This window comes from Platichthys flesus, chromosome 7 (assembly GCF_949316205.1).
Source record: "Platichthys flesus chromosome 7, fPlaFle2.1, whole genome shotgun sequence".
Lineage (NCBI taxonomy): Eukaryota > Metazoa > Chordata > Actinopteri > Pleuronectiformes > Pleuronectidae > Platichthys > Platichthys flesus.
The window spans coordinates 18,228,132-18,243,194 of record NC_084951.1 but is presented as its reverse complement, the minus strand read 5'-3'; the positions used below and the strand labels follow the sequence as shown (position 1 = coordinate 18,243,194).

At 43.2% G+C, this 15,063-nt stretch overlaps 1 protein-coding gene across 3 annotated transcripts; it reads right to left on the bottom strand.

Annotated features, from left to right (window-relative positions):
• Positions 1-114: 114 nt before the first annotated feature.
• On the bottom strand, positions 115-9,928 carry LOC133956502 (tumor protein p53-inducible nuclear protein 2). Of its 3 annotated transcripts, none has more exons than XM_062391610.1 (4): positions 9,639-9,928; positions 5,203-5,565; positions 3,952-4,519; positions 115-3,863 (listed from the first exon to the last, which is right to left on the bottom strand). In XM_062391610.1, exons 2-4 carry the CDS (start codon positions 5,324-5,326, stop codon positions 3,596-3,598), a joined length of 960 nt encoding a protein of 319 aa, XP_062247594.1. In that variant the 5' UTR covers positions 5,327-5,565; positions 9,639-9,928; the 3' UTR covers positions 115-3,595. The 3 variants fall into 3 exon arrangements, with proteins under 3 accessions (XP_062247594.1, XP_062247595.1, XP_062247596.1); XM_062391611.1 differs by having other exon boundaries at positions 3,952-4,516; XM_062391612.1 differs by having other exon boundaries at positions 3,952-4,108.
• Positions 9,929-15,063: the final 5,135 nt, after the last annotated feature.

Genomic DNA, 15,063 nt, shown 5'->3' with positions numbered 1-15,063 from the left:
CCATCTCGTCCTGCCCTGTCTTCCATTATTGTTGACAATGGATCAAGCACTGTTTGCTCTAGTCCCGTTCGGTTCTGTTCTCCTGGATGAAAATAATGACACAAGATTCAGGCGTCAACCTGAGTATTTATTGTTCTTTTCGTTTTTTTGTTTTTCCTTTTTGGCGGGTACTTGTGTTCTCTGGATGGATGCTGGAAAAGCCATCTGATGACTTTTTGCATAGTCTTGCCTGTCAGTGGATGACTGCCCGCTTCAGGGATGGAACACAAAAACCATGCAGAGATAGTGAAAGGCACAATCACCATAGATATTAGATACGCCAAATTTTATATGTTTATATATTTCATTGTTTAATGGGGGGAGGTGGGTGTACTAATTGAGATGTAACACGGGCAAAACCCCAAGTGTGTTTAAGCTGCCATCATTTCAGGGCACAACATAAAACATATGAAACTCCCCAGACATTCAACAGCTTTCATTTAAAACATCCTATTGGTGAACGACTGTTCTAATACCTATATGGGAAAATACAAGCATATTCTATTGTATTTTTTGTGATACACTTAATTTCACTTTTTCTTAAATATATAAACTATTTGTCTCCTGCCTCGTCCTCTCCCTGACCACATCTTCCAGGTTCTCCCCACACTGGGTGACCACTATCTCCCCCCATTAGTGGATGGCCACACATTTTCAAAAATCACACAAAGCATACTGACAACACTTTTGCCATTTTTACATGACACTGGTGAGAAAGGGAAGAAATACAAATTGAGGAAAACATGACAGGATTGCAGCGGCAGAGGTATCTGTGGTGATATATTTCGTACATACACACACTCACACATCCACAGGTGCTCTCTCATTATTATTACCCTGTTTTCACTCTGTACCGACTTTTATTTTGACAACACAGGAACAGAAATCAACCTCTTAGGCACAGTTAGAATAGCGAGCTCCAAAGATGTGAGGAACCCTAGATAAACAGATCGCTATGTGGGCATGTATGTCTGTGTGTGTGTGTGTGTGTACACAGACTCATCACCTCAGATGCATTCCCTTCACTGTTCAGTGGAATAAACAGGATACATAATTTCATAATTATATTATAAATTAACAGAGACATTTAAAAGGAATATTGGCAGAAATTAAAAAATGGGTGTTATATATATCTTGGGGGGAAAAATTATCTTTTTTTATCTAGATGATCTTAACGAGAAAAGACGTTTCTATTTTCCCAGCACCCCAAACAAACAAATACCCCAGACTCTCGGACTGTAATAAAATCATGTCGTTGTTCTGTGTCCTCACCAGCGGCCCTACAGCAGATGCAGTGCTAAGTGAACCCTCTGGGGGTCAGTGTTTTGTATGGCGCATCAGCTCTGAGTCTCGTGCTGTTTGTGTATGGTGCATCTCAACTGGCTGACACTGACACTGGGGTGAAACCACCACATTTGGCCACTGAGTCGCCTTCCTGGTTTGTTAATGAGCAGAGAGAGGATTCTCATCGGTCCCATTGGACACAATGACTCAGATCCTGAGAGGCTTTGACATCTAACGAAGCGTTATAATTCTTTTTTTTTTCTGTTTTTAATATTTACAAGAGAAATAAAAACGATCATTAATCATGTCCTTTTTTGTAGAGTTTCTAGCAGTTTACGTATCAGTACACCTCTTCACACACAGTTTGAATCAAAATGAAAAGAAGAGAAAAAAAACAAAATCCTCAAATAAAAAACAAAAAACAAGCACACAGCACACCGCTATAACTTTGACTCACATAAATGAATGACAGTGCAAACTTACATCCATGTCTCAAATAATTTACAAACATTAGCATACACTTCAGCACCATTGTTTACTATTGTTGTTGAACACATATCAGTTAGCTAGATCTGTAAGTAGACACTGTTAGAGCTGGATGTGCAAACGAGAGAGGGACGGACAGTAACGGAGGGGAGGTTAAAGAAATGTGATGAACGCCCATAAGCAGGATGTAGGGGACGATAGATGCCTGTTGTTGGGCTTAAAGGAGAAAGTTACTCCCTTTCTTTTTTCCCACAAACGTGTTCTTGAAAGTCAGGGACTTTATGAAAGGGATTTATGTGTATAGATGGTACTTTCCTTCTGTGGCTAACACAGCACACACTGTGGGAGAACACGTGTGCCGGGCACGTTGCTTTAGTTCACAGACAACACATTTAATGATTGCCATGCTGTGTAGTTCTTTAGAATTGGTCGGCTTCACAAGCCAAGCGTTGTATTTTGTCTTTGTCCGGCAGGAACAGACTTTCTTTTCTTTCTTTGCTGGAACCACACCGAGAAATAGAGACTTTAAAATAATATAACCTTAAAAAGATAAAATGAGCTGAAAAAAGAGAAACAAAACAAAATAAAGAGTTGCCATCAATACCGCTCTTAACTTTCTGTAACCTGTCATACCCTGTAACCCAAAGGCAAGCCCCTGCATCTTTCCACTGCATGTCTAATTCTTCTCAATAATGATATTATGGCCGCCGGTTGCACAAATTTTCATCTGTACAAAAACGACGATCATTATCAAGAGAAACATTACCTAAATGCTCTGCAGCAGAATTTGATGTTGAATTCAACTTGTTGAAATACACTGGCTGCTCTGAGGGTTACATAACACTTTCCTACTAGCATTTCATATCAAACCCATTTTTTTTTAATGCTACCTAGTTCTAATTCTTCCCTTCATTTAGTTGACTCTTTAGTCTGCTTTGCTCCTTCTTTCGCCATCGTCTACTTGCTCTCCACCTTCCACCAAAAGCGAGAGGAGAGGAATCTCACAGCGTTTCGTTTCCTGTGATGAAATTGGGTGGCCACATGTTGCCGCGCCTTCATCTGTCAATTTGCAAAATTGAGGGAAACAAATGTCAGGGTGATCTTCCCCTCACTCTCGCCCCACACGGTATATCTCTCCACCTTTTCTGAATAAAATTAAAGTTTTATTTTGTAAGAATTAAAAAATTGAGGACATGATGTGTCGTTTTTTTGCTGAAAATATGCTAAAACTTAACTTGTCTCTATCCTACATGGATTCCATTAGAAAGGTCTGTTCCTCCATCGAAGAGTAAAGAACACGTGGTTGTTTCAATTACAAATCATTATCTCCTCAAGTACTTTGGGGTTAATGCAATGGCTGATTTGATAAAATAATAATAACATGCCTTGAGGAAGAGTCGAAGAAAGAAGAATATTTTTACCAAGACAGGAAATAAAAATGAATAGAGCTAAATCTTTTTTTTTTGCTGTTTTTCAGACATTATGCTACTATTTTTGAAGACTTTTTTTAGTTGTTTAGATACTGCAACGGACAAAATGTATAATGCAATAAAGATCTACACAGATGAACTCGGAGGGCTTGGTTCATAACAGCAGAACGGGGCACACAACTACCAGGTGGAGCCAGTTTGTGTATAAACCAAAACATAGGAGCTAATGTTTGTGTTTGATTTATCATGATATAATGTGCGGAAATGAAAGCTAATATGATGTGGGGTCAATATATATTTAACAATGTGTGTCTAATGCCCTCAGGTTGAACGATGCCCCCTGCTTGCTCAGGAGTTTAGTGGCAGACGTTACGCTTGCTGGGCTGGTGAAGTAAGGTGTTTCTGGCGTGCACTGCGTGGCGAGGGACTTGCTCCCTGGTGCGGTTTTGGCGTTGGATGCGGTTGCGTCCCAGATGGCGCCTCTCGATGCGAGCCTTGCCACGCTGGACCCTGGCCACTTGGGTGACCTTGGCCAGGGCCCCGGCCTGGGCAGCTGCTCCACGGCTCACCCTGGTGGGGATAGTGCCGCGGATGGCGGCGGCAGCAGCTGGTTCAGTCACTCTGCTACAGGGAGAGAATAGGTGCGATTGTTGTGAGTCAGACAGAAGTGAAGGTGGAATAAAATTTGCATAATAAGGTATTTTTTTCTCACCTCATGCTGCTCGCCTGGCTGACGAGGCTTTCCTCTCCCACCACAGACAGGTTGCTGTTGGAGACCATGGATAAGTTGTTTGGCGAGACGTACACAGACATGCTGGGGTGCTCGATGAGAAGGTCCTCCATCGGGCTGGCCTCTGCTGTTGCTCCCTCTGCAGTGAAACAGGGGGGAGGGGTGACAAACCAGCTCTCATCCATGCAGCCTCTCTCTGAGCCTGCCCTACTGCTACCCCCACTGCCCCCACAGTCACTCCCAGAGCCAGGGGACATCGACGGGGTGGAGGAGGGCGTGGACAGTCTGGCCCGCCTTGGCAGGGTCACGGGTGTAATGGCACCCAAGTCTGATGGGCTAGCGCTAGGGCAAGACAGGGGGTCTGATGTTGCTAGTTCAATTCGTGCCTGACCTTTATGTGTCCTACGGCGCTTGTGAGGCGGCTGGGGAATGGGGAATTCAGTCCTTGCATGTGTGTCTTGATGATGTGATAGGTTACTGTCGGGGGATGATTGTGCAATCAGCGGAGCTCCCGTCTCATCCTCTGCCTGCAGCATGCTGTCAGACCCTTCTGAGCACATGGCGGGGATGAAATCAAGTGATGGGACAGCCAATAAGGACAGGTGGAAGGGGCGGCGAGTTGCAAAAAAGGATGCAAATGTGGCAGACGCAAAGTCATGCGTGTTGAGGGGGGGCAATTTTGAAAGGGATCACATACGCACGCGCACACATACCAGTGTGGAGAATGTGAGGGTGTTTAAAATAATTGGAGGGGAGGAAGAAGAGGGGGTAAGGAAACACAGAACATAAAAGAGTCACATCATTAGTTGTGCTGACCCTCTAAGGCGGTGATTTATGTCAGCGACATAATGTTTGTCTTGACTCTGCTGAGAGCTGATTTCATGTTGCTTTGGATGATTGGTTGGCTTCTGAACAGGCAAAGTAAAAATTTCCAACCCAGTAATTGGCTTTGTCATGATTGAGATCATAAACAAAGAGGAAGGAGATGATTGTTCGCAGAGAATTATGTGTTTGAAACGTCTGCGCCACGCCCCGAAGGATTCTTCACCCCACCCCAAACCTTATATTCACTTTACACTTACACTCTACACAATGCACTTAATTCAGGATTATAGATAATGCACTTCAATTGGGATATAGACATGCAAAAGAGAACAGATGTATTCCTTGACTTATTAATTCTTAAATCATGTTCCTCAGATCCAACCCCACACTCCCTCTGCTGAGACTCACCAGGCAGATTGACGAGCATCCATCCCTCCTCGTCAGCCTCGGTCACGCAGGGGTTGGGTCCCTTCAGTTCAGCCGCGACCTCCTCCACCTCCCCAAACAACATGCTGCTCAGACGCTGAAACATGACTGCAGGTGCTGCCAGGTGCGATTGGTTGTCCACAAAAAAAAAAGCTTTAGCTGCCTATTTGAATTTCTTATTTGTGATTACGTTAATCGCTTGTTGCGCTTTTATGCAATGCTTTGTCTGATCTTTTGAGTCTTTTTCTCTTTTGAAGCCCTTTGCTGGATCTCGGTTTCGACAGACGGGAGTGGACAGGCTTCTGTAGTGCAAATGTAAGGTTTCACTTGGTTTGGAGCAAAGGCCTGGGAGAGAAAGAGGCAGATGAGAGAGTGGTTAGTGGTCATTGGGTGTCAACACATCTTACAGATGAAGCAACAACTTAAAGCAACAACTTAAAAAGGGAACTTGTACTTCTTTACCACTTGATTGATTGTTGTTTTGTTGTGCAGAACAACAAGTGAGAAAAACTCAAACCACATTTTGTTGTATTATTACAGACTGGTTAGCACATGCAGTATAGACAACATTGCATACTCATTTAAATTTATTTTTCTGAACACATGCTAATCCAAAAGAAAAATCTACAGACAGCTTCTCAGTGAAAACATTACTGGTACATCTGAGAAGTTGGTGACAATGATGAGAGCAGTGAGATTGACCTTAAGCTGTAATGTTTGAAGCCTGAGAAACCACAGGACTCGAGTTGCTGAGGGAAACTTAAGAGTGTGGTTCCATTAACCCTAACCCTAACAGTTTCACACACGCACAAAGTCATTTGATCCATTGTTGGTATAAACATTGATCACAGCGGGATTAAAGCTAAGCGATTATAGATTTAAGGTCTGTTCAATAAACTGAAAAGGTCATGCACTGCAGGTCAAACCCATGAAAGAGTATGTACTGGTTCCTCAATGGAAATATGTTATTGCAGTAGTAGAACATCTCAATTTGATCTTGCATCTTACAGCTTGTGGGCTTAATAGTGAGTTAATGTGACAGAGGAACTCTGAGTATGTGGTAATCAGTGAGAATGTGAAGGAAGGTTTTCAGCCAGTAAGGAGCTGGTGGACAATGGCGTCAGTCCCTTCCCCCATGATATTTATATAACTAAGTCTCAGGACAGCTGGACAGGCTGAAGAGGAGGAAGAGGAGGAGTAGGTGGAGGTGAGACAAAGAGCCAGGCTTTTGTAAGGTCTGGCTTTTTGCACAATGTTAAAATACAAAGAAGGGCAAATAAATGAGGACGGAAGTAACTGAGGCAAAGGACAAGTGTCTGACCTACATGTAAATACGATGATGTAACGTTGAACAGGTGTTTTTAACAGCCAGCTGACAAGGCAAACCCCTATATGTTCAAAGGCCGAGTTCTATTTATTTGAATTGTGTGAGTCCAGAAGAGGCAAGGACTGAAGCGATCAGGGAGTTCACGACCTCTGGCAATACCGGCTGACTAAGGTAATGAACTTTAATCTAAATGACTTTCCCCTCATATGCTTTATCTCCATTATCAGTTTATTTGTGTTGGTGTTTCAAGGTTGCAGAGGTTTAAATTCCAGTTTATAACCTCTTTCATTCCTCAAACTGTTTGACCCCACAGCCTGTACCGAAAATACCTGCATATAAATACAAGATGTGCTGCTGACACTGAACTATTCTACCAGCCACAGAGGTTAGTAGAATTGAAGGAGCACAGATTAAAATGCCAAACTAATTACGCATGGAGCAGAGAGACCTGGAAGGAGACATGCATGGATGCTTGTTTGGAAGCTGACACTTTCTGTCCTTATTTGGAGAATCGTCATGGTGATAATCCTGAAGAGACGTCCTAATTGCGACAGTACTGCATGTGCTCCTGAGGTTTCTCATGTCAGGTGGAATTACACTTATTTTTACAAATAAAGTCGCTGTCAATGAGTCCATTTGAATTGGTGCATGCTTGAAATAACAAGAGAAAATTAGAGAGGAATGAAAGGGGGGAGAAAATGGATCAAAAAACGTTTTTTACGGTTGTATTTTGTATTAATCTGGGTGGTTCTACTTCCTTTTTCCTCTGCTATCAGGTCATGTTTAAAAAACTACATCCAGTCAATTCATTAAAAAAGGCCCATGCAGGGTTGTCGTACTTTTGGGGATTTTGCAGAGTTACTACGAACTGAGGCTCTGCAGTCTGTCCTCAACACTGACACTGGTTTTAATGCATTCCTGGAATAAAAGCACTAAAGTCATGAGACCGTGACCAATAAGTTCTGATAAACACATTTTTGGAGAGAAGGCCTGGGGGTTGCTTTGCATAGGGTGCAGTACATAGAACAAACACGCTCAAGACGGACCTCAATAAATATTTTTGTTTTAGTTTGGTCTTGTGTCTGCACAGGCTAATTAAGGGCTATTTGTCTGTAGTGTAAATAAAGCTGGTGATCCTGTCAATAGAGTACAAATAAGAGCCACTGAAATGGCTTTTGCCCTGGAGGAGAGAGTTCCTGGATACATGGCATCGGGGTTGAAGAGGCCTTATCTAACAACTACCACATGTTAATGCTGATTTATCTCATTTGTAGTAAAAAACCTATAAGCTGGATAATATCAGAAAGTCTGACCATCGTGCTCATGTTTTTCTCCCCCTTTCTTAGTGTGTATTGCATTAATTATTGGTTTGTGATACTAGCACTGCTCCCTCTGCATATTTATGATGATGTCAATATTAATCTGATAAGACATGCTGTTTTATTCTCTTCTTAGGATGCCCATTAGCGTCTAACCCGGGACTAACTCTGACTAATTTTTACCTCATCCAATTGAGGTTCTGTTTCCCCCCCTGTCTGTTTCAATTTAGCACTATAATCCTTCCACCGTAGGATTTCCACGAACCCTGGTGGGTTGGGCCGAGGCAGAAGCCCTTACATTTTGGTGCAGATCTGGATCAGGAGACATATCCAGACTTTCTCTAGCATTTTCATTGATATCTCTGATAATAATTTGTCAACCTTGATGAAAAAACATATGCATGTCTCAAGGACTGATGTTTACGAGTGTGTGTAATTTGGTGCAGATCTGAATAAATATCTGGATCAAGTGGGTGTTATTGTAGTTTCCCACTGATCAGTCAGAGCAGCTTCACCCAATCCTTATGTGTTCATGTGCTCATCATATGCTTGCGCTCAAAAGCCTCTGAATAAAAAAAAATAATTTATACAGGAACCACTGCACATCCTGATATGTGGAGAGGATCTTGACTTATGAACTCTTATTTGGCAATGGTCCTTTAAAATAAAAGTGGGAGGGGCGAGGCGCGGGCTGGGAGGGGACTCGCGAAATAAAAACAAGACGCATGTGGCGTCACGCTTACGTCACTGACACGAAGAGGCTCCGGCTTTTTTTGGCGACCGGAGGAAGGAGGAGAGAAAAAAGTCTAAGGAGCAAACATGTCAAAAATATCATATTTATCAGAGCGTGTAAACGATCAGTTTGGCTCCTTATGTCCGATCTGCAGTTTGACTGCAGCAAATCCATCGATGAGCGAGTGGCTGCTGCTGTCGACGGTCATCGAGCTGAATCCAGTGACAGGATGAAAATTAAATAAGGTGCTCACAGCGACAGTGTTTACATTTGGGGAAAACACACGAAAACCCCCTCGATTTGTGTAATAAAACAATGAACCGACATCGACCGACAGCCGGGAGTGCGAGTGCAGCGGATCCAGGTTAAACATGAATTATCCGTATAAGCTCCCGGCTGAAGGGTCAGAGCAATGACAGTTGTGGCTCTGCGACTGTGCACGAAAGACATCGAGTGGAAAAGCTCGGGACGACACAGTAAAGACGGCGGTTCGACGGTTTTAATATCTGCGGCTGTGTGGAATATGAAACATCGACTCTGTGCAGGGGTTCGCCTCCCAGATAAAACATCAACATCCGCCATCGACCTGACTCCACATCAGCTTTCATTTGCTGCGGTTTGCACAAACAACGAGCTGCTGCTGTGTGTCCTATGTGCTGCAGACTGTAACCTCCACGTATGCAGCCTGGGGTTCTTTTCCCAAGTGCTGGACGTCGAATCGACCTCATTTAATCGTGTAGGTGTTTGCTGCTTTCAAAATCTACCCATGACCTAATAATAGGTCATCAGCGGCTACAAGGCACAGCAGTCAAAGATAGCTCCCTGTGTGGTTAGGCAGCGACACACACAACGTTTCATAAGAATAACATACATGTCGTATGATTTCATAACAGCTGGTATCTGGTGTAGATAAGCCTGCGAGGAATGCAGCGGATCCAGTGGCAGAGACATATGATGCCTCTGAGATCACACACTTCCACACAAAAGACACAACGATTATTACGAGCAAATAAGAAATAAGAAATTGAGAATAGCTTACCTGCCTTTGCAGTGTTATTCAAGTTGTAAACGAGATCTCACACACAGTAGAAACGACAACAATTCTTAAAGCATAGCTTTAGATAGCCTTTAAAGTGAGGTAGATCAAAAACACCGTTATACAAAAATAAAAGGCTTTCTTCTCAGAAGAAGGGCTTCGTGTAAAAATCTTTTTTTTACACTGACGTTTCAGATCATAACATCTGCAGCTCTTGTTTTCTCTCCTGTCCTCCCTTCAGTTTTTTTTTCCGCTGCAGATTTGGCCTCTGTTTATTGCTGCCTCCAGCTGATCCTCGGATCAGAATGTAGAACGTACAAAACAGCTGATTGTGAGATCACAATACTCCCGGCCCCGCCCACAGGCCCCGCCCACACCAAACAAATCGACCAATGGGAATTTTACACAAGCCACAAGCCGAGGGCCTCTAGGTAACAGGGGGTGGGGGGCAGGGCGAGAGAGGAGCTGTCAACCTGCTCCCAGATGGGACTGGTGGTGACTTCACCCGGAGACTGATCCCCGATCGGCCTCCACCTTCCCCGGCCCTGCTGTTTGCAGACCGGGCTGGGGGGGATGGTAAGCTGATCCAGAGTCTGCTCTCAAACTGCCTCAGAGGCAGGCCTTCTACAGCAGGGAGGGATGAAGATCTGTCGACAGCAAAGTCATAGAATTGTCAACTAGGTGGTTCATTAAAGAAATTGAGGTAGAGCTTAAACTTCTGCTACTATATTGTTATAACTGCTGAATAGCCTCTGGACACCAGATTATATTTTGTGGATTGTAATTGAAATTACACTTCGTTATGTAATGTTGTACTGCACAATTATCATGTTATTCTTTTTGTTTTATATTCATTTTTATTGTCATAGATAAAAGAAGCAGCACACGCTATTTAGCAGATGCCCATAATTAATCTTGCATTAAGAACCTGACCCTAACATTACATCCTCAAATTGTATTTATAGCCCCAGTTTATAAACTAGATTAAGCGTCCCTGTCCATTGATGCTGGTGATGTTACTTTAAGTATCATTTGTAAATAGACCTCTCTCCCCTCCCCCGCAACATCCCTCTTGCTCAGTCCGCCTCGGTGGCGAGGGCCAGCCAATCAGATGGTTTTTTTCTGAATGCAGCATTTCAGTAACCAATGGGCTTTGGAGAGGTTTGAAAAGCCCCCCTGGTGGTCACTCTTACACTCTGCAGTCTGTAAAAGCTTGAAAAAGAATACCCGTAGCCTCTCATTATTGCAGATTGTGCAAACTGATGACTATGTGTTTGTTTGTGTGTGTGTGTCTCTGTAGGTGAAAGATCATCCAACCTGTCTTGTGCTTTTAAGAAGTCTATAAGATAATACACATAAACATCAAGACCTCTGGAGTCCATGATTGCAGGTGGCGTGTGTTTTTTATTTGTCATTTTATTTGAACATATAATGCAACAGCATCAAAACTGAAAAGCAGAATTGAGCAAATGTGAACAGATTTTTACACTTGGAAGCTCTTCACAATTTAGGAAACCCCAAAAGATTTGCAAAAGGAGAAAGGGAAACAAATAATAGAGAAGAGAACTCATAAAAGTTAGACAAGTTGAGAAATTATGGGCAATAATCATAAGAAAAAACAAAATAATAGAAGGACACTGTTTAGACATGGACAATGTGCACTGACCAGGACAACCAGAGCAAACTGGTTTTTCGAGATCTTTGATCTGCACAACAGTGGACAGGTCACTCAGAGCGTTGGAGCATATAAACCTGAACCGTGCAAGGGTTCAGGATTCCTACGGTGTGTCACTGCCATTAAAAACACAGTGCTCCCACTGGAAAAGAACGAAATACAATGTTCAAGAATTAATTCCACATTAACTTCACTGTGTCGAATAATATATTTTTAAGTTCCTGTTTACTTTCTGCAACTTTTTACATAACACTGGTCAATTAGATCTTTACACTAGTTGGGGCATTTACCAAAGTTTAGCTAATGGGGATTGACAGAGACTCTTGATGTACAGCGTATGAATGTTTTGTTCAGGACTCACGTGAAGGCCTGTCATAGAGACTGCATGAGTTGAAGACAAGTGGACCACACCTAACAGGGCTATGCCTCCAGATATTTAATCACATTTTTCTTCTGGCAGACTTTGTCGGCTTATTGCCGTACCAGCGAGAGACCACAGCAAGAATCCAGCACAGTGAGAGCCTTTGAATGGCAGGATGATAAGGTTTCGGCCTATACAGTTACCAGGTGCTAGGCAACTCGCACAGACACTTGTACACAAACACACACACACACGCACACACACAGTCACCCTGCAGTGATGATAGTGATATCCAAACCCCGGTAACACGGTGACTGCAGACATTTAGAAAGAACAGTTTGTGCATCTTGCGTTTGTGCTTTCAAACTATTCAGCAGAAGTCACAGGACTGGCAGAGCTTGTTATGTCATGTCTTTGGGGCTCGTTTTGCCAAGTCAGCAACTAATCATACACAGAAAAGGCAATTCAAGACATTATCCTTTAGTGCATTTGATTACAGCCACATCATGCACAAATGATTGGTGCTTCAATACACCGCTCAAGGACACAGAGAGAGAAGAGGTTATGGTTTTCCATTGTCTTCTTCTTCTGCTTTAGCCAGGCTGCAGGTTTCACTGAAGTTGCCTGGCTTCCCTGGATTCCCACAGTTTGCAGAGAGGGTGGGAGAAATGGGTGAAAGGTTACAGCAATGGGTCCCCTTCCCTCCCCTCTCTGCCTGTGTTCATGAATGTGTCATGAAGCTCTTGTTTAACAGCGTGCCTGCCCTTGCTCCGGCTGACACCACTGACACAGGCATGTGCGGCCTCCAACCAATCAATCCCTGGGCGGTAAATGCTGGTATTTATTTTGCGGTTGAAGACCAAGGTGTGGCGATGGACTGGTTCAATCAGAGGTCTGGCTTCTTATGTGTTGATACTTGAAACAGTTTATGAACTTACTTGTAAAAAAAAAAAAAAAAAACATAGCCATTTGACAGCTCATCCTCTTCCTTGAGTGTGCTGGCGAATGATAAGACAGCAGCAGCAGAAGATACAGAGCACCATTACATGACAGGGCCAGCACCAGTGCAGCAGGCCAGAAATATGACACAGTGGGGTTGTTCAAGTGGCAGATCTCTCTGCATTGGACTGACATTTTAGAGGAATGACTTTGCAGAGCTAATCAATGCTGTCAATACAACTTCCATATCAGTACATTAAATACATGAACAGTTTTTTCCCCAAGACAGTGGGGCTCACAACCAAGCCCCCTGCATCACACTGACTCTGCTGACCCCCCCCCCCCCCCCACCACCACCACCACCTCGCACATAATTTATAACTCTATATTATTGGCATTATCACCAATCTCTGCACCTTAGAACCGCACGTAACTCTCTTACTGTATATATTGTTTTTGTTTTTATATTGTTGTTTGTACAGTGCACCAACCACTCCAAGGCAATTTCCTGTATGTGCAAATATACATGGCAATAAAAATAATTCTGATTCTGATTCTGATTCTGATAATGTGAATAATAGTATTTCCCCAAATGTCAAACTAACACAGAAGGGATCTCCATCTGCATCCACATCAAAGTCGAAAGCCACCCTGTGATGTGAGCTATGTCAGACAGCGGCAGGACATGAACATGCAAAATACAAAGACTCATGTAAATCATAGGTGAAAAAGCTTTTGTAGAAAGTTCAATGGTCGCCGAATGCTGCTGCTGCCAAATATAATTCTTTTCTGCTGCAACCCTTTAATATCTGTGCCAAATGTGTCTATGTGCATTTGTGTGTGTGTAAGTGTGTGTGTGTGACAGTGACAGTGACAGGGATTGATGAATTACAATTACCTAAGTACATAACTGAACCTGTGCTGTACAAGTTTGAGCTATTTGTATTTCACTTGAGTATCAAATTGTGGTTACTTTATAGTTCACTACATTGAAATGAATAAATATTTGATTTTTTTTATAGCTCAGTTAATTACAAATCATTAATTTCATGTTTATGAATAGAATGGAGTTAATTTGTTGATAAATCTAATAAACGATTTCCTTAAATAGTTTGATAATCAATATTCAGGCGAAAATGACACAAATTGATCTGCTTTAGCTTTTCAAATTCATTGATTGGCTGCTTTTCTTTGGTTCTTATTGTGGTAAATTGAATGGCACAGGAACTGAACCACTATTTTTAAAGTTATGGCTCCATCTGGGGCAAGGTGTTATTTAAGATCTTATTTATCCCCTTGGTATTCCCTTGTGATCCTATCCACTGTAACGTCTGGAGGCCTGTGGCCTTCGTTTATCACCTTCCGCATCTCATGTTGCATACCGTCTACACTGGCTGCCTTCCAAAGCCCCATACAGTCCTTAGATAACCCTCTACCACCACACATGTTACTAGTCCTTACTCAGCACAACACAGAGGCAACATGGTGTCACCGCTTCAAATTTACACAACAACCCCCCCCCCCATCTTCCTGTGAGATAACTCTACAGGCCTGTGTGTTTACATCCAGCAGACCCTGTCACTCCTTTCCTTCTTTCCTTTCCTCGTCTCCCCTGCAGCCCTCCTGAAGGCTGTGTGTCACATGTCCATCCCATGGCTCTGTCCCTACAAGGCTAAAGCAAACAGGGCCTGTAAGTGTGTCCTTGGCAAGCATGTGCTGATAAACACAGACATGAGTGGGGACAGGCTGTGCTCTCCAGAGGGGGCACGACAGGCCCTCGTTCAGGCTCCCCTGGAGGATATTATGAAACGTAACAAGGGGGCTATTTTAAATTCCACTAAGGATTATGGAGAAAGCAGTGAGGTGCAGCTGCTTGTGTGCGACTGAGTTGATCAGTGTGTATTCGGAGGCATGTGCGTCTTTGATGAGGACATGTATTATTCCTACTCAGGGTCCAGATGAAACACAGTGATCCATTTCTCCTCATCCCCACCAATGTGCTGTTTCCTTCCCTCCAGCGTGGCAGGAAGAGGTGGCCCCTTGCTCAGATGTGTCCTCTTGCTCAGATGTGTCCTCTGACTGAAACCCAAACATGACCTGGTGGCTAAAAATAACACCGAGCGAAGATCAGAAGGAAAACTCAGCAACTTTCTTTTCCAGTCTTTCCAACCTGTGTCCACACAGCTGTTGTGTTGAGGAACCGGCTTTAGAAACAGCTATAGCACCTCGACGTGCCTTTAACACTCGAACACTCTCACTGATCGAAATATGGTGCGTGGAGCCAGGTCAGGGTTAAAAACCAGTCTAAACTTTGTGACCTGAATTACATAACTTGGCCGCAGAGCAAAAATATCCAGCCCAACAGCCGTCTCCTTTTACAGCTCTGACGTCTCACGGAAGATCAATGCGTATGTATCTATTAATAGGATCATGTCTACTCGGTCATCACGGAA